This window comes from Diceros bicornis, chromosome 21, assembly GCF_020826845.1.
Source record: "Diceros bicornis minor isolate mBicDic1 chromosome 21, mDicBic1.mat.cur, whole genome shotgun sequence".
NCBI lineage: Eukaryota > Metazoa > Chordata > Mammalia > Perissodactyla > Rhinocerotidae > Diceros > Diceros bicornis.
This window is the reverse complement of record NC_080760.1, coordinates 10,587,697-10,614,982: the sequence shown is the minus strand read 5'-3', so window position 1 is coordinate 10,614,982 and position 27,286 is coordinate 10,587,697. Positions and strand designations below refer to the sequence as shown.

The 27,286-nt window shown below is 37.8% G+C and overlaps 1 protein-coding gene across 1 annotated transcript in view; it reads right to left on the bottom strand.

Annotated features, from left to right (window-relative positions):
• Positions 1 to 27,286, bottom strand: part of NECAB1 (N-terminal EF-hand calcium binding protein 1) — a 166,054-nt gene that overhangs the window by 26,201 nt on the left and 112,567 nt on the right. Inside the window, exons 6-7 of the mRNA XM_058564565.1 lie at positions 7,753 to 7,889; positions 2,616 to 2,737 (exon numbers count right to left, since the gene is read on the bottom strand). Of these exons, the coding sequence (XP_058420548.1) occupies positions 2,616 to 2,737; positions 7,753 to 7,889 (259 nt within the window). The remainder of the gene's footprint in view (positions 1 to 2,615; positions 2,738 to 7,752; positions 7,890 to 27,286) is intronic.

The window sequence follows — 27,286 nt, the reverse complement described above, 5'->3', positions numbered from 1 at the left end:
TGAAGTCAACACATTTTTAAAAAATATATTTACATGAGTGCTTTCTAAGTTATTGATTTCCATAGACCCATGCACCCCAGTGGGTTCATTTGCACAAGTCTGTTCTTTTATGTTGTTGCCTGTACTGGCCTTTCAAAAGAACACATCCTGCTGAGCCATTTTCACCACCCCATAAGGTGGTTGATTTTTCTTTAGAAAAAAGGAAAGCATCAATCAATAATTCTAAACTCACTTTTAGGGCAGTGGCAGGGAAATCACAGCCCTGACCACAACAAGGTACAGATTGTTACAATCAAAGAGAAGTATGGGCAAGGTAGCTGGTGTCTCCTTTCCCAGAGACTAGCCTGAGTATACGTGGACACTGTGGTCACGGCACAGTGGGGAAGAGAGCAGACTCTGGAGCGTGCAGATCTGGGTCAAATCACTTGACTCCTCCGGCCTCGGTATTCTCATTTTTAAGATGGGAATAATAATATCACCAGCCTCATAGTCATTGTGAGGATTAAATTAGAATATACATGTATATGCACATGTGTATACATACATACATATGTGTATGCATATATGTATGTAGTGCATGTATGTACATGTATACACACATACACACACACATATATATCTGTATCTAGCACCAGATTAAACATTTTACAAGTTCTGCTGCGATTATTGTTGCTGTTATTATCATGCAAAGGTGCAAAAGGAAGAGTGGTGGTCTGGGCCCCCTGCACAAACTCCTGGCATCCTTGTGCATCCTCACTGCAGCTTGCTCAAAACATTTTCACAGGCATTTGCTGAAGCAATATTATTTAATATTTCTTGATAGGAGTATGTGATTGAATTCAAAACTATAAAGCCTATTTCAGCATTGAATGTTAGGACGATAAAACCTAAATTATAAATGGGTAGTACTTTACATTAGAATTCACTTCTCTATAAGCCTTCTTGGGTGAATCGCCTCTCAAAGCCCACCAAATAAATTATGATGCAAAAATAAGCAGTAGCATTGCCACAAAGTAGTGGCTACAAAAAATCAGAATAAGGGTGCTCTATAATAGAAAATATTATAAATGCATAAACGAAGTTTATGTTTATTTTTTAATTCACAAATTAGTTAACACATTTCCAATCTGGGTTGTTCCTAGAAGAATTTAAGGTGGCTGTCACAGCAAAGTCCCTTAGAAGGACATTTTGGGCTTAACTCTGTTTTCTAAATGGCTAAAGTGAAAAGAACAATCTATGTTTTGGCTCGGGAACCTAGTATTGTCATTTCTAGTCACATATGGTAGATTGTATTACTGTTCCCAATTCTTCACTTTCTTCCTGTTATGGAATTATATGTATACAGCCTTTGCCTCACAACTTTCCAGTATCTCCTACCACAATGGGTGGAGAACATTTCCCCACCATTGTTACTGGGTATGGCATGTGACTCATTTGGCCAATGGGGAGTTAGCAGATAAGATGCACACAGTGGTTTTAAATGAGCTATGTGATTTGTCCCGGTTGCTTGTACTTCTGACACCCACCAGGAGAAGAAACTGCTCCAAGTAGTCACTGATCCCAGGAAGCTACATGAGGAGCAGAGCCGAACCCAACCTACAGCCTGGAGCCATGTCCAGCTGACAGCACCCGAATCAAAATCAAGAATAGACCCATGAGAGAGAAGAACCCAGATATTTGCACTTGCAGTCACTGAGATTGGGGCTGTTTGTTCCACAATAAAAATGGACCAATCATCCACATGACCTTGGACAAATCACTTCACTTTCTGGAGAAATGGAGCATCTATGTTATAAGATGTTAGGATAAAATATGACAATGTTCAAGAAAGCACTCTGAAATCTTTCAAATACAGTCTGTGTAAATATAGGCTATAGTTAGGACTTTGATTTTCTGAAATGTTAGATATTTAAAGATTCATTTGTGTTAAAATGACATGCTGAAGTGATATGTGTATATACATATATATGCACATATACATATACACTTATGCATATATATGCATGCTTTATAAAAATTACTCTGATATTTAGCAACGTGAGTTTGCATATTTCAAAGTGATTTTAAAGTAATTATTATAAATGACACTGTCAAAATGTAATAACCTAACAATTATTATTAAGGTTTTAGTCCAATAAATCTTATATTACATTATACACTTCAAAAACACCAGCTGTGACTTTAATCCTATCACGAAAGGAGACAAGGAACCTTTTCCTAAAATGAATTAAGAGTATGCTTAGGTAGGCCTGGGATCTAAGAGCATATTAGGGTGCAGACTAAAGGGGATCTCTGCTCGAAGACGGTGGGGATTTCCATAGGTCTCAAGTCTTTCATGTATTAGGTGACCGAGCCACCTTCTTCCCTACCCACCAGCTCTCTGTGTACGGCCCAGGCACACTTGCTGGGATTCGGACAGAGCTGATGGGGAGGAATCAGCACTCCAGTTCTTAATACCTTAGACTCTTTGCCACTGTGGTTTCAGATAAACGTATTTGGCATAAGTAAAGCATTCCATTACTATTGTTGTTGTAGCTGCTTTTTTAAAAAATAAGTCAATGTGAAAATACACATCGAGTCGACTCTGAAGAAGAACAATGACAAAGCTGCCTTACCTGGAGCGCTTACAGTGAACTGAGGGCTGTTGGGGGAGAAGCTGTTGTGTCTCTGGACGCGGCGACTTGACCGTTTTCCAGGCCACTGGATCGACAGGACTTCCGGCTTGGTTGGCCCTTGCCTTGAACAACAGAGACAACATTTAACCCCAATGTCAGGGCTTCAGTCTCTTGCCTCAAGGAACAGATTTTCAAGCATCGGTCATAACAATTTTCTGATCATGAAATGAAAATTTATGAGAGGTACTGCTTGCCAACGTGCCTTGGGGTGAGACTTGTATTATTTTTTGTAATGGGCTCTTGGTCTGTTCTATCAATGTGCAAACTCATGTCCTTGTTCTGAGAATTATTTCTCTGACAATTTCTCTCCTTTATTCTCTTTCTGGAATTACTACTTTTCAAACATTGGACCTCTTGGACTTGCCCTATAGTTTTCTTATTTTTTCTTTCCTATTTTTCATCTCTTTGTGGAAATGTCATCACATTTTTATCTCTAAACCTTCCTTGGAGGCTTTCATGACTGCAATCATAATTTCCAAGAGCTCTTTTGTGTGCTTTGAATATTCTTCTTTTGAAACAAAAAATAGCATTCTGTCCTTAATTCATAAATGCAATATCTTCTCTTAGCTGTCTGAGGGTATCTGATGATTTCTTTTGGAAGTTTTCTTCTGCTCTCTGGTTTGTTTATTTTCAGCTTCTTTTCTTGTATTTGATTTGTTCTCTTGGTTGCCCCAGCCTGTTTCAGAGGAAGGAACTACAGGATGATTGGAATCTGTGTGTGTGACGGTGACTGTCCCACACACTGGCAGCCTCCACTGCAGAGTGGCCTGGCTAGGCCTGTTCACTGGGGGACACAGACTCTTAGTACCTTCAAGTCTTTTCTCTTGGACTGATGAGATCCCTCAGAGATGCATCCCCCACTGGAGGGTAGGAGGCTGGCTGTCAGTGCTCTGGGAGAAAAGCATGCTGAGGGGGTTTCCAGTCTCACTGTTCAGCGTGGAGACTTTCACTTGACACCTCATTTTTCAGTCTCATGCCCTGACCCCCACTTGTGCCAGTGTATATCTGGTCTCTTTCTCCAGAGAGCACACTTCTAGGCTTCTTCAAGGACTGGGGAGCGGCAGTCACTACACAGCACTGGGTGGAGCTTTTGACAGTACGTCAGCCCTGCTTCCACCCCCACTACCAGCTGCACGTGGCGAGGCCAGTTCTTGAGGCTGTCCAGGGTTCTGTGAGACCAACGGCATTGCATCTCGGCTCCTTACACTGCCTGCTCCCATTTCAGCTTTCTCAGATCTTCCAAGTCAGTTACCATTAGATTCACCTTCTTTCCATATTCCAAATTTCTGTCCTTTCAGCTCTTCTATCCTTTTTCATCTTTGTGGGTTTATAACTCCTTTTTTGTCCAGGCACTTTTAATGCCATTTTTTGAAGCAATTAGGGAGGCAACAAAAGAAATCATATATGTTTACTCTCCAATCTTTAACTAGATCTCCCTACAGATTTTCCTATGGCGTAAAAAAAATATATCCATTGTTTAGCAGCTTCGGTGGTCCTAGGAGTAGGTGATTAGAGCAGTCTTTCTCTATGTCCAAGCTGAGGGAATGAAAACTGCCTGAACTTTTATAATCACTTGTAGGTGAAATTAAAGCCTTTCCTTACTTCTGTAACAACCAGCAAAAGGAGAAAAATAACTTCCAAGTCCAGAAGGAATCAGTCACCTCTCTGGATAAAGAAGAACTTTGGAAAATAGAGCAAACTTGAAGATTCCATTATAAAAAAGAAATTCACATGTAATTAAATGTGTTCCCAGAAATCTAGCTTTTGAGGAAGAGGCTTATGTAAGAGGACAGGAGTCCCCTAGAGGGAAACTTCTGTATAATGTAACGATTCTTCTTGTCATTGGCCATTAGGTACTTTCAAAGGACATAGAATTAAAGGGCTCCTGTTTCACCAGTTTGCAAAGGCAGATACAAAGAGTGTTGCAGAACGCCATCTGAAAACCTCACATCTGTGGCATTCCAGCTGTAAGCATGCCTTCTCTCTGAAATTGCCATTTTCACATGAATAGACACAGACATTTTGCCCAACATGGCATGTCTAACTCATTACTGCAGGATGAATGAAACTTTGTAATTACTCCCTGGGGGCTGATAGCTAAAATAGATGACTTCTCAAAATTCGCTATATTCCAAGGAGTCTTTGTATCCCTAGGTTTTACAAATATTAACCCCCAAAGTAATATTGATGCTGAAGAGGAAGAAAATTATTATAACCCTGGAATTTTTAAAGATATCTGCTGGTTGCAACCCTTAACTGTGCAGGGCATCATGAAATCTTCTTTATGATATAATAAACTGATGAATTTTTTGATACACTAATTTGACCTCTCCTCTCTGAGCTTGTTCTCCTCTTCCCTACATCTTTACTACAAACCCATTGTGAGACTAATTTCCTTTAAACCTCATTTTCGGGTTATTTCTCTTTTATTTACAACCTTCAATGACAATCTCTGGTAGTATTAAATGTAAATGCAGCTATCTAGCTTTTAAGACCTTTCTTAATCCCAGATGCCAAGTAAGTTGGTGTCCTCACTGTCCCAGGCCCTCATCCACTGCTCCTTTATAGGGTTCCCTTTACCTGGACTTCCTTTTCATTCATCAGTTTCATATATTTAACAGGTGATTGTGCCGGGTAGAGGGAAACAAGGCAAAGCCCCTGCCATCTAGAAACTCAAAGTCTAATGGGGGAAATAAACAAGAAAGAAGCTGAGATTATAAGTAGATATAAGTAGAGGGTACCAAGGGAGTACACAATGATGGAGTGGGAGGTATAAAATCCTGTTTTGAGAGCAGTGAAGGCTTCCCAGAGAAAGAGCTGTCCAAACAGTGACCAAACAAACTAGGAGGAGTTAGCCAGATGAGAAAAGATGGGTAATATGGGAGGGGTGAGGACACCCATCCCTTCAGGGCGAATATCATTTTCATTATATTCTGTCATTAAATCCACCCTAAAGTTCAAGTTCAAGTCTTGTCTTCCCATGAGGCTTCTTTACTAGTCTCTTGTTTGGTATCATGGAAAAGGGACAGCCATCTTTCCCCTCTCTTCTCTCCACTGTGAGGCCGGGGGCTCTCCTCAACTTTGGTTTCTGGTGGTCAGTTGATAGGAAGACAGAGACTTGGGAGAGGAGACAGTCCCTGTAGGCTTGGGCCTAATTCACACGCTTCAGTCGGAGTCACCAGAGACTTCACATTGGATAGTAAGGGCAAAACCTATAGTGGAACCTTGTTTTCTATTTGCTTGTTTGTGTACTTTTTCTAGCAACTTCCCCAGGAGGCATACCAATGATTTGCGGTGGGATCTGAGCATCGCTGGGGGCCTCAGTCAAATACTATATGATAGCACTACCCAAACTGACTTCAGACTGTATATTTCCTGCTCTTCCAAGCTGTTTTTGAGCTAGAAATCTAAAAATAAGAGATTCATTAGTCCTCTAGCATCTTTCTACTTTCCTTAAACTCTGTATTATCACACTCCTTCTCATTAAACACAGCTGCTGTGCAGCTGTTGGCAGCGGTCATTAGAGTTCAAGGCTAGCCTGTGGCCTGACACAAAGAATGGTTGTTCATTACACATTCGTTACATGGTGGCGAATGTAGAACGCAATCTTGCAGGAGGTAACTATAGAAACAATCCAAAGTGCAGGCGAAGAAGGGGAGCAGAGCACCTTTTCAAGCTTCTGCTCAGGTGGCAAAAGACTAATTCTAAAAAGAGAGAATCTATTTTATGTCAAGAAAATCTAAACAAAAGAAACAACAAAACAGGCCTCATTGTCTCATTAGGAACATGAAATCGATGTCATTATGCTTCAAAATATTCCGCTATCTTCTGCTCAAACCTGCAGAGTTGGGGTGCTGCTTTTCTAAAGCTAATTGTTACACTTTGCCATTTGATATGGTATCACCCAATGCAGTGAAATAGGAAGTTTATAATGTGAAAACGCCACACACATTCACTGAAGAGCACACACCCATCGGCTGCACAAGCTCATTAGATCTGAGATTACAGGCTTTTTTGTTAGAATTTGGTGGCGCTCACTCATTTTGACATTGCAAACACATGGCTGAAAATTCCACTGTCTTTTTGAGATGTCATAATAATTATGTATCCAGTAATTTGTTTAGAAAAATCAGCCCTACAGAGTAGTCTATTATCAGACTGTTCAAAAAACTTACTGTGTGATTTTTCCCTAATTTAAAATGCAAAAGTTAGATAAGTCATATCTATAGGTTCAAAGTTAACACATGCAAAAATATGTTGCATAAAGCACGAGTTTTGCCAAGCCCTTCTCTAGCTTGCAAGGTATAAACAATGACGACTCAAAAAAGTACCAACTGTTGGTTGGAATTATTTTGATGTCTGCTTTACATATTTCTAATTCAGGTTTCTCTTTAGCGTTAAGTGCCTTTATTTATATAACTATTATAATACCACTTATCTTCTCAGTGATGTCAATTGGTAGTTTTGAAATCTTTTCCCATCATTCACTTTTCCCTTAAATACTTAGGCTTATTGAATTCTCAAGTTCCCCGCTATATCCAGGTTCACTTAGCCTATAAGGCTCTTTCCCTCCATTTCCACATTTTCAAATTATACTCATTAGCAAGATGAGCTCAAATATTACCAGGACACTCTATGAAGTTGTCTTTCATCTCTCTATCCATATTTAATCTTTTACTCCTTTGAAATCCCTTGGCAATTTATTTCCCCTGCTCTGTGGTATTTACCACTTTATACCTTGCATTATAGTTTTAGTGTTCATGTCTTATTTATGTAATAGACTTTAGCCTCCTCAAGGATTGGGACTTTATAAAGTATATTTTACATTATCACAGTGTCTTTTAAAGTGTTCTCCATCCACTAAATTCTCAATTAAAATTTGTTGAATAAAAAAGAAAAAGTAGAATGGTTTATTTTAGAGGCAAATATAAGGCAAGCACCCAGTGGAGGTCCCTGCCATTCTATTTAAATCTATTGATTCTCATTTTTAGTTTTCACTAAAGTATGACGCTTCTCAAAGGGTCTTGCATAAACAGAGAGTCACTAAAGAGATATTACATGAAAACATTTAACTTGCCTTTCTTGACGAGTTTGCTCCTCAGTAGTTTCCATAGCACATTCCAGAGAATTCTGGAGAGACTGTAGCTGATTCAAGGTCTCCTTCAATAAAAATCGAGTTACAAATTGCTCCAAATTGGAGGCCTCTTGGTAGTCCTAAGTATGACAAAACAAATGCAATTAGAAGTATGGGGAGGGAAAAATAGCCAGGGATAGTTTGTTCCCCACGTACCCATCAATCTCAGTTTAATCCTCAAGAAAGAGAGACAAAGAGGAGAGAAGACATGTTGGGCCCCGGAGGCTGGGGCAGAGCTCTATCCACCTCCCAGAATTTGAATAAAAGAGGTACAGAAACACCTGGAATATCTCATCTCCCACTGCACCTGCCTCAAGATTAGGAAAAGGGACAAAATCTAGCAAAATTATGGAATAGACATCTGTAGAAAAAGAAAAAATCTTATCTGGAAAAATGGTTGGAATGTGACTAACTCAGAGTTTGTTATATGTTTCATTTAAATGATGACCATGCCCTCCTATATTTTCTCTACTACCAGCTAAAGGCAGTCACGTTTCAGCAATTGGCTTAATTCCCTCTTGATGTCTTTATTACGCCGATCTGCGTTATGCTGAAGCCAAAGGAAATTACATGATGTTATCTCAAAATTTAGAAAATGTTAGGCTTGGAATATTTAAACGGTTTACTAAATCTGCTTCTGTCCCTCCCTCAGGAACTCTACCTGATGCTCACTGTATCTAACTTCTAGGACAACACCTCAGCCAGAGAAGCACCATTCATTCAACAGCCCTAGGTCTCCAGGGAGATCAGCACACGCCTAACAGCTACACTTGCCGAGCTTTGTCTAGGTGGACAGGTGGGCTGTGGATGGTGCTACCTGCTGCTCCTGTCCTCTAAAGTCTCAAAGAGAAGCAACAAAGAAAGGGAACCAGCTTGGCACAGAGGGACAGCGCCAGGACCACGCTTTCAGGTCATGGGACCAGCCAGCTAAACCTGATACCTAGAGTCTCCAGTGAGCTCCGTAGACATAAGTTCAGCGAAGGAAAAGACTTCTTTGGCTCTATCCCTAAACAAAATGATTTTTTCAGGGTTGAAAATACAAAACTGAAAGGAGTGATGGGGACAAGATAGTGCTAGGAGACACGATGTGCTGGGGAACTTGAGGGCATGGTTGTAAACCCAAACAAATAAGATTTAGTTGTTTAACCTTTCTGGGTCTCAGCTTTCTCACTTACAAATCAGACCAAGTAACTCTGGCATACATTCCAACTCAAAAATATTCTGTGCTTCTATCAACTCTAAATTGGGAAATACTGGACTTGTGGCCTCCTGATATAAATTACTTTGGAATTTTTCTCCTGTTAGTAGAACAACCTAATGTCATATAAACCTCATTTCTTTCCTAATTTGAAATCATAAAAGGTTTCACTCATCAGTCTCTTTTTAAGACCATTCTTTGCAGGTGAACAAAACAGGAAATTTTCTTATCATCGTCTTATTTAAAAATTAAAAATTTTAATGTCTTTAAACTCCACCTAACAAACTAACCATAAAACAAACCATTACATGCTTATAATGACCACATGAGGATTTTTGGTGAGTTAATTCAAGGTCTAAGAAATATACAAAATATTTAATTTGATCAAATTGCTTGCTATTCAGTGGTAACAAAAGCTTCAAAAAATTATTTCTCAATGTGTTTTTTAAAAGTGAGTAAAGCCAAAATCACTAACTATCAGGGAAATGCAAATCAAAACTACAATGAGATATCACCTCACGCCCGTCAGAATGGCTATAATTAACAAGACAGGAAACAACATGTGTTGGAGAGGATGTGGAGAGAAGGGAACTCTCATACACTTCTGGTGGGAGTGCAAACTGGTGCAGCCACTATGGAAAACAGTATGGAGATTCCTCAAAAAATCAAGGATAGAACTACCATATGATCCAGCTATTCCACTCTTGGGTATTTATCCAAAGAACTTGAAAACACCAATTTGTAAAGGTACATGCACCCCTGTGTTCATTGCAGCGTTACTCAAAATAGCCAAGACTTGGAAGCAACCTAAGTGCCCATCAAGGGACGAATGGATAAAGAAGATGTGGTATATATACACAATGGAATACTACTCAGCCATAAGAAATGATGAAATCCAGGCATTTGTGACAACGTGGATGGACATTGAGGGTATAATGCAAAGTGAAATAAGTCAGAGGGAGAAGGTCAAATACTGTATGATTTCCTTCATTAAGTAGTAGATAATAACAACAATAAACAAACACATAGGGACAGAGATTGGATTGGTGGTTACCAGAGGGGAAGCGGGGAGGGAGGAGGGTGAAAGGGATAATTCGGTACATGTGTGTGGTGATGGGTTGTAATTAGTATTTTGGTGGTGAACATGATGTAATCTATGCAGAAATAGAAGTACAATGATGTACACCTGAAATTTTTACAATGTCATAAACCAATGTTACTGCAATAAACAAAAAATTTAAAAAAAAAAGTGAGTAAAGCTTTTGAGATGAAAAGAAAATGTAATGATAGAAAAAGAAGTGTGCTTGATCTGTTCCTCATAGTTATGCCATTTTGCTAAAGCATATTTTTAAAATAAAATTTATTAAAATGATGAGAAGACGTAATTGTAGTCAGAGATCATGCCAATTATAACTGCATCTCAGTATACACTGCAAGTAATCTAAAGCAAATGATAAAAGTTTTATACCTTTTTGTAGACAGCATGGACAAGTATAGGAAGCATGTATTTACTGAGCAACGCAGCATTGTGTTGGCCTTATTCTTTTCTCATTTGTCATGTCATAACTACAGAAAGGAGATGTTTTTCTTCTTGGAGTTATCCAATTTCAACAGTGGTCACTGTGGTTAGCTTTCAGCTTCTTAGACACAAAGGCCATGTCTCATACTTCTATATGCCTCGTGGTACCCAGAGCAGATACTCATTCAATACTCGATTATTTGCAGATCAGCTCCTAACTCTAAGAATTTATTGTGTTTGCTATTGTAGTCTTACATATAAAGATATAACGGTGATGTCAAAGTTAGATATTTATGTTAAATCAGACAACTGGCTACTCCATCGTTGTACTATTGCAGCAAATCAAGAAACTGTGATTACGCTGAGACTCATCTCTCACTCTAATACGAGTGTGCTGTCCTCACTGGTGACTTTCCAGGTGACAGGAAGAGATGGCACGACCCAGTTGGTACACTTGACAGAAGCGTTGATGACTTGACATTGAGAGGGGTAGGGTGTGGGTTTAAGGCTTTAGGGGATTAAGTTTCTTGAGTCAATTACGGAGATGTGCTGTTCTGAGCTGCTCTTTGACAATAAGGAGAGAAAAGCACTTGTTCTCCTGCATTCCTATTGACTCTTCTCTGCTCGCAGCATCGTCTGTGGACAGCCTCTCCTCCCGTGAACCACCATTTCTCTTCTCGGGATCAGGCACGCTTCCTTTCCCTCCCATGTGTTCCTGTAACACCTTTTCCCTGCCTGGGGGATAGAATTTATCATTTTATTTTGCAATCTGTTGTTTACTTGTCTATCTCCCCCATCCTACGCCAGCTCTTTAAAGGTAGAGAATATGTCTTAATCATCTCTGCCTCCAGAATGCCCAGAACAAAGCCTGGCTCATAGCAGCTGCCCCATAAATGCTTAAAGAGTATGTGAGCAGCAGGGGGCCACCTGGAGACTCAGGCACCATTGGGCGTGTCTGAGCTCTGGGACCTACCCTCCCTCTCCCCAGCCCCAGCTGCCTCTCCCTGCATCTGACCCTTGCTGGTGGCAGATGCTGCCATCCAGCGTGCCCAGTCATATGGTCTCTGCAATAAAGGGAAATACAGCTTTGCTCTTAACAGATTGTTTGTCGTTATTTCATTTTCTGGAACATTTGTTAGTCTTCTTCCCTTCCCTTATCCTGAATCCCAAGGTTTAGGACTGTAGACCCAGGTGGCATAGATCCAATCTCTCTTTCCTTCTCTCAGATATGCAGCAGATGTTCCTTTGGAAGGCAGTGGCAAAAGAAGCAGATGGAAAATTAAATAGATAACAAGCTGGAAAATGTCAAAGCCTGGCCCTTTTTATTCTCAACAAATGTGTTGGTTGTGAAGGTACAAAAAGGGATCTTTACATATTGAACTCCCAGAAGATTGGTACTATGTTGGTTTAAGGCACATGCTCCTTTGAGCAAAGCCCAGAATTTGACAGACTGGCAGAAAGAACTTCTATTGGTCTAATAAAGCAGTAAAAAAAAAATGTAAGGATGGTACCTGATATCCAGATTCTGCTTTTTTCAAAAAAGTTTAGTCCTTTATGTCTACTAGAAAGGATATGGGCAAAAGAAGGCTAACACTATGTTTCTCAGATCCCAAAAGCGTTCATTCAAGTCTTTTATAATTGGCAGTTAAATTAATCACTAAGTGGAAATTGTTAACCAAGCAGCATTAATATTTCCATTTGTGCTTTTGGAAAGCCAGAATGTAAACATTTCAATCCACATATTTCCTTTGTGTGGAGTTTGAACACGGCTAGAATTCATTCAAGTAAAAAACCTACGATTAGAAGAATAGTGCTTTGAAAATCAGGTTTCTTAGGGAACTGCCTAAGCATCTTAATTGTCAGATCATTTCTCAGAAAGTGAGCTCTTGCCCAACTGGGTGATGGAAGAGTGGAGATCTTAGCTATTAACCCACTATGAATCATCTGAGTTAATTAGGAAAATCAGAGCATCAGTCTTCCCTGTTTGTATTTGCCATATTTGAAAATTAATCAATTCAGTGACATGCAGTCTCAGTGTCTCCTTGTTTATGAGATCAGGCACAACCACACTTAGCAGGAGGTACTGCTTCTGACTGGCTTTTGATCTAAGCCCCTGTAGCTCTTTCCGTTCTTGTGTGAGACATCTGTGCTGGCTTCTATAACAGGAAAATGTGTACTTTTACAAAGATAAAATTGGCTTTTTCTACTCTCCCTAAAACTGTTACTTTTTTTTAATACTAACTGGCTTAGACTATATTATCTATATCCTATTTTTTGAAACATTCTTAGGCTTTTATTTTAAATGACACTTTTTTTTTTTAAACTGAGAAAACACTATACCAAGTTCAAGCCTTAAAAAATAAAAAAATAATAAAGAACTGATCTTTAATTAAGAATCTTAAAAATGGACTGAGGTTAATTCCAGATAGGTCTTTGGAAATCTTACACGGCAAAACAAGAGATTAAAATATTTTCAAATTGCAGGCTCCCAAAGATTAATGGAATGGTAGATTTGCAGGTTAGTGAAAGAGGAAACAAGGCTCTAATTTTAGAATAAAATGTTATTAAATAAACAATAAATTTAACTAATTTCTATGCCCTATCTTAACTAGATATTCTGTAGTTTGAAAGGAGAAATATTTTAGAGATGAGTTATATTATTTAAGACCTTTACATTAACAAACTCCACTGTAAAGGGCTCATCCTGGACTTTAAGATTTATTTAAAGATTTAAATCTCAAATAAATAAATCTTAGAGATTTGAATCTTAAATAAAGATTCTTTTTTTGTGTGATGAAGATTAGCCCTGAGCTAACATCCATTGCCAATCTTCCTCTATTTTTTATGTGGGACGCCTGCCACAGCATGGCTTGATGAGTGGTGCATAGGTCCATGCCCAGGATCCAGACCAGCGAACCCCGGGCCACTGAAGCGGAGTTTGCACACTTAACCACTACATCACTGGGCCGGCTCCTTAAATAAAGATTCTTGAATGTCTTTGTCCAAAGAATAATCCCATTCTACTGAGAAGTAATCCTCTTCAAACAAGCAGAATTTCAGGAAAATACATATGAGTATGAAGATGGGGACATATATAGTCAGCCCAAATTTGGAGATTAACAGCTAACTAGATTAATAATATAATAATAAACAAGATTAATCTGAGATGAAGACTCGGATTACATTTATCCACATCTAAAACATAGTGTGGTGATTAGAATCTGGGTTTGAAGATAGTTACACTTAAGTTCTAATTAGTGATCGTGCCACTCAACAGTGTGAACCTGGGAAAGTATTCAGCCTAAGTCCCTATTTCCTTAACTGTGGATAAGAATAGTATTAATCTCATAAACTTGTTGTGAGGATTAAATGAAACATAGCATGTAAAGCACAAAGTATGGTGTCTAGCTTATAGTTTTTGATAAACTTTTATCACTGCTATCAACCCACTGAAGGAAGGATACTGCAAAGTGTAATAGACAGATCATTGGCTCAAAATTCACAAGACCTAGGTTTAAATGTTAATGATAATAGTCCACTTCAGAATTACTGCTAGAATAAATATATGGTTGGTGCTTGGTATGTAGCAGGCTCTCCACAAATATTAATTTTTCAGAGTTCTTTCTACATATATTTTCTGCTGCACATCTGCTGCCTTGCTTATTCAAAAATGTATAACTTTTGGGGCAGGCCCTGTGGCATAATGGTTAAGTTCATGTGTTCTGCTTTGGTGACCTGGGGTTCACAGGTTAGGATCCCAGGTGCAGACCTATGTACCACTTATCAAGCCATGCTGTGGCAGGTGTCCCACATATAAAGTAGAGGAAGATGAGAACAGATGTTAGCCCAGGGCCAATCTTCCTCAGCAAAAAGAGGAGGATTGGCAGCAGATGTTAGCTCAAGGCTAGTCTTCTTCACACACACACAAAAAAAGTATTACTTTTACATACATATTTGTTACCATATTGAAGTTGTGACCCATGGAATTCAGTTTTTGAGGAGTGTCAAGTTAAAAATGTAGAGTTCAACCCCAAAATAAAAAAAGTATTTCTATTCTTGACTTGTTTCTCATCCAGGATAGTACATGGGATCCAACTGATAGATCTAGACAACACTCCTTTCATTCCCCTTTATCTCCTCTGAATTCTGTCAGCCATATCCTCTTCCACAGCATTTCATTTTCTAGAATCTCTTCAAAATTCTTTCTCAGTTTCTAATCTGATTTTATTCTCCTTTCCTTTTTTCTCTCAGATCTTACTATGTATATTGGCTAAGATTTCTTCCCTTCTCCTCAAGCCTCCCTGAGTCTGGTTCTATTCATCTAAACCCTTCCCTGATTCTGTATCACAGAAGTGTAGAAACTATAAAAATAATAACAGGAGGATTTCTGAAAAATGGCCATACTGGTGGCATAGTTTTTGAAACTCCTGGAATCCTCACATGAAGTCAGATAGAGCAAATAGAGAAAAACAGCAACAAACTCCATAGACAACAAATACAACAAAACTAGATTTCAAGGTATTATCATGAATCTCAAATTACAAGTAGGTAAAGACGAAATCACCGACAGCCACAAGGTCTGCACTGCATAGTATCACTGGATGTACAGGAAGAAACAAAGGGAAGCAATGGGATATGTGACAGACCTGAGGACAAGAAAACTCCAAAATAGCCAACAAATATTCACTAGAAAGGACAATTGGCTAACTTGAGAACATCAGTTAAAGCTGAGAGGAGTTTTATCCAAAAGTGAGTGAGCATAAAAATCCTAGTAAAGCATAAAGGGGCTGGAACTGTGTAACCCCTGTGAATTCTTGAAATCAATTAGCCAAGATAGTATGCTAGAAGGGCCCCACACTGAAGACAAACTGCTTGGAGTCAAATCAAAACTGTGACCCTCTGACAGGGTCACAGAGATAAAGGAAAGACGATTAAATAAAAGTAGGGGAGAGAAACAGAGCCAGGGAATCTAAAAAGGAAAGCCACTAAATTTTTCAATACTACAAGACAACTACCTAAGAGGGAGCTCTTTGAAGTTAGCAAAACTATTTTGAACACAGCGTTCTTGGGAAAATTAGTATTTTTTAAAATGAGCAATAGAAAATTATTAAGGTTAAATTCTATTTAATGTTAGTATAAGAAAAAGGAAAATAACATTCTGCAGACAATGAAAGCACACCATGAGGACAAGCCCACAAAACAGATCAAAAGTATGACCAAGTATCTAAAAATGAGTTGAAAGACATTAAGAAAAATATTGAAGAAATAAAACAACATAAATCTGAGTTAGACTAACTCAGAAACAAGCTAATAGAATGCAGAAATGAATTAGAAATAGAAGAAAAAATATCATTTCAGAAATGAAGTCTAAATTAAAAGGAACATGAAAACAAACATAACAGGCAATACTTTAATATATAGAAACGAGAAGGAGGTAATGTTTAAAAATAAAAAGAAAATAAGGAAAAGATAGAAAAAGGATTTAAGAAGAAGTGACAAATATTGTAGATAGCAAAGAAGATCCAACATACTTACAATAGAGTTCCTAAAGAATAAGTTTAGAAATCAACAAAGGACAGAACAAATACTGGAATCTATTATTCAAGAATGCTTTGCTGAAAGAAAAAGACTTGAAATTAGATATTGAAAGCATACCACATATCTAAGAGTATCAACTTAGAACAAACACATCAAGACATTTTAGTAAAATTAGTGGAATTCTTGGTGTACTTAGACATAAAGAGCAAATGATTTATGGGGTTAAAAAAAAATCTAGATTATCATGAGACTTTCTAAAAGCAACACTTTTATACGAAGAAAGTAGAGGAACATATTTAAGATATTCAAAATAAGAAAATGAGGGGCCGGCCCGGTGGCATAGTGGTTAAGTTTGAGTGCTCTGCTTCGATGGCCCGGGGTTCGCAGGTTTGGATCCCGGGTGCGGACCAACGCACCACTCATCAAGCCATGCTATGGCAGTGTCCCATATAAAGTAGAGGAAGATGGGCATGGATATTAGCCCAGAGCCAATCTTCCTCAGCAAAAAGAAAAAAAAAAAGAGGAAGACTGGCAACAAATGTTAGCTCAGGGCTAATCTTCCTCGAAAAAAAAAAAAAAGAAAGAAAGTGAAAAGAAATTGAAGCCAGGATTTTACATCAGGAGAAATTGACTTCTAAATATAAAGGGCACAGAAAAATTGTCAACATGCAAAAACTCAAGTTATATTGTTCCCATGAGCTCTTCCTGAGGAATCGACTAGAGAATGAGCTTCAGACAGCCAAAATGACTACAGGGTGTTCAACACAAAGACTGATGATGTAGCCCGGGTACTGGCAGACTTTTTTTTTGTAGAGGCCTCCATGGTAAATATTTTAGACTTTGTGAACCAAGAGGCCACATCCCCTGCCATTGTATCATGGAAGCAGCCATAGATAATTCCTAAATGAACGATTCTGGCTGTGTTCATAGACCATATAAAACAACAGTTGGAAGAAATTGGCCCATGGCTGGAGTTTTCCAATCTCTATCGATGCATTGAGCATCAAAGGCTGCCAACACCAAAAAGAGAGAAAACCAGACAGTACGTGATTCCTGAGGAGATAACACACTGCCAGGTATAGTCTTGCCAAATGAGACTCTGGATTCAGCTGACAATTTGCAGAATAACAGAGTTCAGAAGATCATGCTGAACTGTACCATGAGAAGGCAATCAGCAAAGTCTAGACCATGAACACCGCTCTAAAGCATTGCACGGTAACTTGTAAATTAAAAGTGATGTAACAGGCATAAAAATGGGCACAACTAAACTATAGTTTCTAGGGATGTACATTTGTGTGATGAAAACGTAATAAAATGCAAGGAAGTGATTACTAGAGGGATCAGATTGGTTATTATCTTCAGGAGAGAGAGGAGATTATACTGGGACAGGCACATGGAAGGTCTGGGGTGGCTGGCAGGTTTGGTTTCTTGATCTGGGTAGTAGTCTAAAGAGTGTTTTCCTATAATCATTCAATTCCACATTTGATTTGTATGGCTTTTCTTCTTTTCACTTTATTTTAGGAGGAAAAGGTTAAGATATGTATAGGAACCAGCCTGGTAGAGATATACTATCCTCATGTGTTTGAGAGGTCGTGGGAGTAGATGGATCTGGGCTGTAAAATACAGTACTCTTTGGCAGGCAGTAGGACTAGAAAATCTGTAAACACTTCCAAATTAGTAATTTTTATCACCTCTCATATTCTATCTCAATTGCTAGCCAGCATTTTTCTAGAGCATAACACAGAACCAAATGTTAAGTTTTTCAGTATAAAGAGCACAGAGCTATATTTATACATAAATTGGACTCAATTTATATTTGTTGATGCTGATAATAAAATATCACCAAAATTTCTTCTCCATAAGTACATTGCTTTCCACTCTATTGCTCACACACTTTTTTTTGAATATCCATTTTTAAGCACATGTTATATCTCAAGGGTAATATTCACACGTAATTTGACTCCTCCTAAATAGTATGTCAGATGGATAGGTCTATTTTAGCCATAGTCTTATACTATGTTGAGTTAATATGCCTAAGTTACTGAATTTGTCAGAGACAAATACATCTTCAAAGTGTCATATATGATCTTTCTGCTTTCAAAGACAAATTATCCTTGTCTTTGATTTAAACAAACTCTGTGTCTGAAGGAGTAATTGGGTATTAAAATATTATGAGCATTTCCAAACAGCATAATGTATGGGAAATAGTAGATAACATATATGAGCACTAACACATTTTTGGGTTTAATTTGCCTCTGTGGCCCATTTATGAACAGAATACCAAATTATTCCAGTAACTTTTTATTCAGGAACAAATATCCCTGGGAATAGATGACTTTTTCAGAATAATAAATAGGCAAGAATTTTTTTTCCAGTGAGACTTCAAAAAACCAAAATACTATACTTCAAATTAATTATAAGATGCATCATTTTGGTATTTTGTATACCACTAGGAAATAAAAATATTTGCAACTCTATTTTATACACCATCGAGCACAAGATGCATCCCAATTTCATAGATGTTAAAAAGTGAAAGAAGGGGCCGGCCTCATGGCTTAGCGGTTAAGTGCGTGCAGGTAAGTGCGTGCACTCCGCTACTGGTGGCCTGGGTTAGGATCCTGGGCGCACACCAACGCACCGCTTGTTGGGCCATGCTGAGGCGGCATCCCACATACAGCAACTAGAAGGATGTGCAACTATGACATACAACTATCTACTGGGGCTTTGGGGAAAAAAAGGAGGAGGATTGGCAATAGATGTTAGCTCAGGGCCGGTCTTCCTCAGCAAAATGAGGAAGATTGGCATGGATGTTAGCTCAGGGCTGATCTTCCTCACACACACACGCACAAAAATGAAAGAATATGAATCTTAGAAGTTAATGAAATATGGTGTATTCTCACCCTTCAATACGGTAACAACTGATAACAAGGGTATAAACGATTTCTTTGCGACTACAATTTCAGACTGTTATGTCTCCCACGTTTGCAAGTCTGGAATGTTACACTGAGGGACAGCACTCACCATTTCTCCCACCTGTTCAAAATAACTGGTCAACGTAAGAAGAAACTGGCTATCACCTGAAATCACAGCCTTGGCTTGACTTTCTTAAAATTGGGTTCGTGTCAAGGTCTCCTGGATTGTTTTAGGGAGTTCTAGGCAGTTTAGTCATAAATATCTTTGTCACAGCACATTTGCCGCAAGCATTTTCCCCACAAGCATTTTCACCACGTAACTAATTGGCTGTAAGGCAATTTTGCAGTAAAAGTTACAATAACAAAAAATGAAAGAGGGACATTAAAATTGATAACAACATTAAAAAGACGTTAGTAGCTGCCTTTTTAATATATTTGCCATAGCTTGGTTAAACTTTCGGTTTTGACAGGGGGGAAGGATGACTGTGCTCACCGAATGATTTACAAACTGGTATGTTATCATTTTCTAGTGCTGTATGCAATCTGGCTTCACACTCTCTTATTTCACACTTCCAGTAAGTTTTATCACCATATTTTCTTTCAGGTTGATATACGTAGTTGTTATCAACCACTATTTTAAGACTATCACGTCTACTCATCACTGTGTAGACCATTATGAAGGCTAAGATTTAAATAATGTAAAAATGGAAGTACTGTAAGAACTTCTTCAATGGAGAAGAAATGAAACCAAAATGGCAACCAGTTATTCTACCTTTTATGGCAAAATCGCCTTATGGCAAGTTAGTTATGCCGCAAAAATGTTTGCAGCGAAAATGCTTGCGGCAAAGACGTTTATGGGGGAAACTCCCAGACTCGGTTTTAAGGATATCTAGATGAGCAGCCCTGGTGGTCTAGTGGTTAAGATTCGGCCCAGGTTCATTTCCCAGTCAGGGAACCACACTACCTGTCTGTCGGTTGTCATACTGTGGTGGCTGCATGTTGCGGTGATACTGAAAGTTACGCCACCAAGATAGAGTGACCACCCACTTCTGAAAAAACTGGCTGTGAAAACACTATGAATAGCAGCAGCATCTGATATAGCACTGGAAGGTGAGAGGATGATACAAAAAAGATTGAGCAGGGCTCTGCTCTGCTGTATACAGGATCACTAGGAGTCAGAATCAACTCAGTGGCACTAACAAAAACACTTAGGAGCTAGCTGAAATCTTCAGGAGCATCCTGAATAACAAGTCAAGTGTTCATGATGGAAGGGATTCTATGGTATTAGCATAGATAAAATAATGCAGCCTGCTTGCATCCACCGCTGGGTGGATTACAAAAAGTAATCCCCCCCAATCTCCTCTTGTTTAAAAATATATGTGGGGGGAAATATACATATATATATATATATATATGTAAAGTGGCTTATAAAAATCTACCTGTATTCTCCTTTCCAAAAAAGTCTTCTAGATGATTATACAGACTACTTAAAATCAGTTCTAAATATCTTATTTTCAAACATATAAATTGTAAGATAATATTTATATTACACAAATTTCCTGCAAGCTCCACTTTTGGCAATAAGATTGGTTAAATATCCTTAAAAATGCTCCTTCTACAAAACAAACAAAAATGGTAGATAAAGTATGACAAATATTATTATAAAGGCACAGCAGAGCTTCTAAGAAAGTAAGAGAAAACCAAGAGTGTACAAAATGAATGGGAAACAGACTAGTAATCTAGCTTTGAAATCCTTGCTGTCCTCTAGGAATTTTCTTTAGCTAGAAACTTTGAGTTTCATATTTTAACAACTTTTGGGAAGAGATGAGATGAGTCAAGGTGGGGAGTTGGCGTTGGAACACACCCATGAAAAAAGGAATATGACAAATAAATTGTCTTAGTCTTAGCTATGGGTACAAAAAACTGAAAATTTATAACCAAAGCTTAGTTCACATTAGAGTCTCAAGTTCAGTTCCTCTACCTGCATGATCCAGGGGAGTCCTAAACTGAGAGATTAACTCAAAGTAGTTCTTAGTAGTAGTACCCTGGGGCACTTGTCATAAACAAAAACATATTCTCTGTTTATAGAATACATCATCACACCAGATTTCTCAGAATAACCAAAAATTTAATCATGCAAGTATGAATTCACAGTTAAAACAAAAAATCAATCTATCCACATATCCATACTGCACAAAGAAAAAAAGAATCATGAAAAAGAGTCAGCAGAAACATGCTTCAATGTTCAAAGAAATAAAAAAAGTAATTGAAACACAAGAAAGGAATGAAAGACTATACAAAAGACCAGGCAGATTTCAAAAGAAGCAATAAAAACTTCAAAAAAAAAATGAATTAAACACTTGATGGTTAGATTAAATAACAGATTAGATACAGATGAAGAGAGAATTAGGGAAGTAGAATATAAATATAAAGTAACATTCCAAATTGAAGCACAGAGATAAACAATATGAAATAGAAGTTAAGAGACAGGGGAGAAAATGAGAAGGTCTAACTATATAAATAGAGTCCCAAGAGGCGAAGAAAGAAAAGGGTCAATAGCTAAGAATTTTGCAGCAGTGAACAAAGGCATGACACCTCAGATTCAGGAATCAGCAGATGCCAAGCAGCATAAATAAAAATAAATCAGCACCCAGATGTAATATAGTAAAACTTCTTAAATAATATAACTACTAATCTACGTAGTTTATTCTTTCCCACCCTTCTTGAGGAATCCACAGCTGAAACATAAATAAATCCTCATTCCAACTCCATCTGACATGTGGCTGTTAACCACGCAGCCTTGCTCTTCTATCTGCTACCAGGCAGGGACAGTTCCAATCGCAGCCTCTCACCTTTAGGGTTCACCACAAGTAAGTGGTGAATCATTCCCAATGTCTCTTAAACTCCAGGGTACAAGTAATAAATATTCTGTATTGGTTCCTTGAAGCCCTCCACTAACTTGGACAAAGATGAGTAGAAATCACAATTGTCTGATACTACAGCTCACAACTCTCAGCAAACAAAAACAGGTTCAGTAATTTTCACAATATTGGACTTGTCCTGCTCCCTTTTAAAGTTCCTGGTCCTGTATTTTGCCATTATTTCTATTATGTATTCTGATTTTTCCTTACAGATTTAAAGGATTTCTTTAAACATTCTTGATATCAATCCTTTGATAGCTGAGTTTTGCAATTATGTTCTCCTGGTTTGGGGTTTTTATCTTCAAATTCTGAGGGCTGTCTTTTGATGTATAGATGTTCCTAAACATAATGAAGTAAATATTATCAGTCATACCGTATTATAAAGATATAGTTTATATCTTATTTTAAAAATCCTTCCCTACTCCAAAGTTATTAAACCATTTTCTTACATAATAAAACTCTTAAGTCTTTACTCTTCTTCTATACATTTTTGCCAGATCTATCACAAGTTAGGTTTCTATACATTTTCTGACTATTGTTAGTTTACAGATATACAATTTATTTTTATATTTATCGCTTTTCCTGCTAAACTCTCTTATTAATTTCTCCTGGAACTCTGACTAGAGGTATGTTGTAACTTCTCACTCTGTTCTTTACATCTCCTAATCTCTTTTATATTTTCTAGGTATTTGTCTCTCTGAGCTGCATTCTGTGTGTTATCTTCAGTTCTGTCTTTCAGTTCACTTATTCTCTTTTCTGTTGTATCTAATCTATTGTTGAACTAGTCTCCTGATATTTTAATTCCAATTTTTTATTTCATTCTTAGTAATTATTTTTGGTTCTTTCTCAAATTTGCTTGGTCTTCTTATGTATACTCTAGCTCATTTCTCATATTTTTAAGCCCACCATGTATTTATAAAAATGTATTAACATATTTATTCCCCAATAATTTCAATGTATGAAGTCTTTGTGTGTTTTGAGATTTTCTTTTTTACTATCAGTTCATATTACTTGCAAGATGAATCTGTGGAAGTTATTTAATATCTAAATTAAGAGAGGATTTGATTTTGCTTTTGTCCAGTTCCTGGGAACACCACAATTTTGGAATAACTTTAAATTAAATTCTTGGCTTGAGGCTATTCCCACCACCCAGAAAGTTTAAATTTGGCTTGCAAAGTCACATGAGGGTCAAATTGTAGTTACAATTCTCAAGACACACTCTTTTTTCCCTTTTGTTTATTTGATGCTCAGGATGATTAGAGATGATTTTCCTTGCTGTGCAGAGTGAAGCCCTTTGGGTTCCAAGTTTATGCAGTAGATCCTTTATTGGAATCCTTACCTTGGAGAGGGGGTGTGGTGGCTAAGTTTTCTCTCTTTCCCCTGGTGTTCTGAAAGGCTTGAAAACTAAAATTTAAGGTTACTGGATTATAGTTAGCCTCCTCGCACTGCTTATTTCTTCAAGTTCCCTCTTACGCTTAGATTTTAGCTTCTGTGGCACCTTTACTTTCTTGCCAGGTAATTGATACTTTCAGGAATTTTAAAAATATATTGTATCCATCATTTTTAGTTTGTTTTAGCAAGACAAATGCTCAAGGAAAACTGCCATAAACATAAATTGCTAATTATTTTCTATAGATACTTTATTTGAGCCTCACAAACCTGATGTAAGAGAGTAAGTAACCTACGGCCATACAGCTAATGGGTAAATTTGGACCTTTCTGTTCATAAGTAGCAATTGATCCATAGAAAAAAATTTTTAAAAACCATCTCTGTTTTTAGTAACTAGTTAAAGAACCTGCTGACTCTTGTCATAAAAAAACCTACAATTACAGACTAAAGTGGCTGAAAAGATAAAACATGTTTTCTGTAGATAAAGCTGTATTAATATTTTAAATTAAAAAGATAAATAACTTTCAGTTTTAAAGTAACAATTAGTTCATTATAAATTAGAAAATACAGATGAGCAACATAAAATATATAAAAAAAGATTATTCTAAAACTGGATTGTGGTGGTTATATGACTCTATAACTTTGCTAAAAATTATTTAATTGTACACTTACAATTTGTAAATTTTATGGTATTAAATTATACCTCAATAAAATTATTAAAAATACCCATAATATATTGTTTATTTTCCAAAAATTGTGTTTTTTAATCAGCTATTTGCACTTAAAAATACATGCGTCTTTCTTTGTCTATAAATATTCATTTGAAATATATATATTTTTTTTGCTGAGGAAGATTAGCCCTAACACCTGTTGCCAATCTTCCTCTTTTTGCCTGAGGAAGAGTGGCCATGAGCTAACAACTGTGCCAGTCTTCCTCCACTTTATATGTGGGTTGCTGCCACAGCATGGCTAACAAGTGGTGTGGGTCTGTGCCTGGGATCCAAACTGGTGAACCTGGGCCGCCGAAGTGGAGCATGCTGAACTTAACCACTACACCATGGGGCTGGCCCCATGCAATATAATTTTTAATGGCTGAATGGTATATTCTAGTGTGTTCATAATTTATTTGTTCAATCTCATATTGTTGGACATTTAGATAATTTCTAATTTTTCTTACTATTGCACAATTATATGATGAACATTCCTTGCACACATTCCAAATTATTTCCTTACACAAATTTCTAGAAGTGGAGTTACTAAGTAGAATGATATATACAGTTGAAAGTATTAGATACATTTCACTAAACTTGCCCTCCAATAGGTTGTACTAATTTAAAGTCCCATTATCATGTTTGAGAATCTTCATTGTCCCGTGTTTTTGAATAATGAGCATTATTTGAAACATTTTTTTTACTGCTGAAAGTATATATTACTCTCAATTTAATTCACGTTTGACTATTGATAAGCTTGACCATTCCAAGAATATAGACTATAATGTAAGCACATATATAAACATTATAGTTTTATATATATTATACATATAACGTGTGTTTGTGTGTTGTGGGTGTGTATTATAAACACATGCAGAGAGAGCCTCTTTGCATTTGTAAGCATAACATAATTTATTTCTTTTCTACACATATATCTCAATTGTGATATGTTTTATAGCAGAAGAATTTGGGAAGTTTCAATCAATAGGCACTGTGGTTTGCTAGAAAGAGGATGAGCTTTGAAATCAGAGACTCCAGTTCTTATTATTAAGAAAATAAATAGGAGAGTAACATCAGCAAGATGGTAGAGTAGGAAGCCCTAGACTCTCTTCCCCTACAAACACTCTGATTCATCAACAATTCACAGACAAATTCCTTTTGTGAGAAATCCAGAAGCTGGCTGAGAGGCTCCTGAACCCTGGGTGATTGCAAAACCAGACTCACCAAAGCCAGTAGGGAGGTCAAGACACCTTCTCACCAGAGTCCCTGGCCCCAGCACAGCACCATAAGAGCAGGAAGAGATCTCTCGCTCCCAGCTTCTCTCATGGGAGAGAAAGGGTTGGTGTGTGCATCTAGCACCCCAAATTTTTTAAAGTATCTCCTCAGAGGACTATCTTCTGTCTTTCCAGTCTTGGTGCTCTGACAGGTCGGACACTAACTAACCACCTAGGGAGGACTGAGATGCTGGATTGGGCTGACAGATGCCATGGATCCTCCCCACTGCTCAGCACAGAGTGAGCAGGTGAAAAATCCCAGCCCTCAGCCATCCCCCTGTGGAGGGGAAGAGTTGATCCATGCATCTAGTACCCCGACTTTCCCACAGCCTCCCAAAGAACTGACACCAGTCTTGCCAGTCTTGGAGCTCTGATGGGTCTGGCACAGTCTAGCCACACTGGAAGAAGAGAGATAATCACTTAGGCTGGTAGATGGCATAGATCTTTCCCCCTGTTTAGCACAGAATGAGTGGATGAATAATCCTAGCTCTCAGCTTTCCCCTGGGGAGAGAAAGAGTTGATCTGTGTGTCCAGTGTCCCCAACTTCTCTGGGGCTTCCCAAAGACCTGGCATCTCTCTTACCAGTCTAGGAGCTCTGATGGATCTGGTGCAGTCTAGCCCCAGTCCAAGCCTGATAGACACCATAGTTACCACCCTCCTCTCCCAACCCTGGCTCAGCATAGAATGAGTGGAGAAAAACCACATCTTCCTGCTTGTCCCTGGGGAGGGAATGAGTTGGTAGAAGCCCCAAGAATCTCTCAGTGAGCTGATTGGTGAGGGTCTTCTCCTGTATAAGGTCAGCCCATAAAGATTGGGAGAGGTGCCTGGTTTGTCTAATGTGCATACACCAACACAGAGAGTCATGGAAAATGAAGAATAAGGCAAAGATGTTCCAAACAAAGGAATAAGATAAATCCTCAAAAACCAACCACAATGAAATGGAGTTATGTGAGAACTCATACAACTCAACAGCAAAAAAACAAAATGGGCAGAGGATCTGAAGAGACATTTTTCAAAAGAAGACATGCAAATGGCCAACAGGTATGTGGAAGGGTGCTCAATATCACTAATCATCAGGGAAATGCAAATCAAAACCACAACGAGATATCACCTCATACCTGTTAGAATCATTATTATCAAAAAGACAAGAAATAACAAGTGCTGGCAAGGATGTGGAAAAAAGGGAACACTTGTGCACTATTGGTGGGAATGTCAATTGGTACAGCCACTACGGAAAACAGTATGGGGTTCCTCAAAAAATTAAAAATAGAATTACCATATGATCCAGCAATTCCACTTCTGGGTATTTATCTGAAAACACTAACTTGAAACGATATTTGCACCCATGTGTTCAATGCAGCATTATTTACAATAGTCAAGACAGAAACAACCTAAGTGTCTATCAATGGATGAATGAATAAGAAGACATGGTATATATATACAATGGAACATTATGCAGCCACAAAAAATAAGGAAATCCTGCCATCCGCAACAATATGGATGGACCTTGAGAGCATTATGGTAAGTGAAATGTCAGACAGAGAAAGAGAAATACTGTATGACCTCACTTATATGTAGAAACTAAAAAAAAAATAACAACAACAACAAAAAACCTGAACTCACAGATACAGAGAACAGATTGGTGGTTGCCAAAGGTGGGGGGAGGGGCAAAATGGATGAGGGGATCAAAAGGTACAAACTTCCTGTTATAAAATAAGTTCTAGGGATGTAATGTACAGCACGGTGACTGTAGTTAATAATACTGTATTGTATATTTGAAAGTTGCTTAGAGAGTAAATCTTAAAAGTTCTCATTACAAGAAAAAAAATTTTGTAACTGTGTGATGATGGATGTTAACTAGACTTATTGTGGTGATCATTTTGCTATATAAGTATTGAATCATGATGTTGTACACCTGAAACCTCAACAATTATACCTCAATAAAACAAAAGAAATGGAGTTATATTTACATGACAGAGAATTCAAAATAACTGTCATAAAGATGCTCACTGAAGT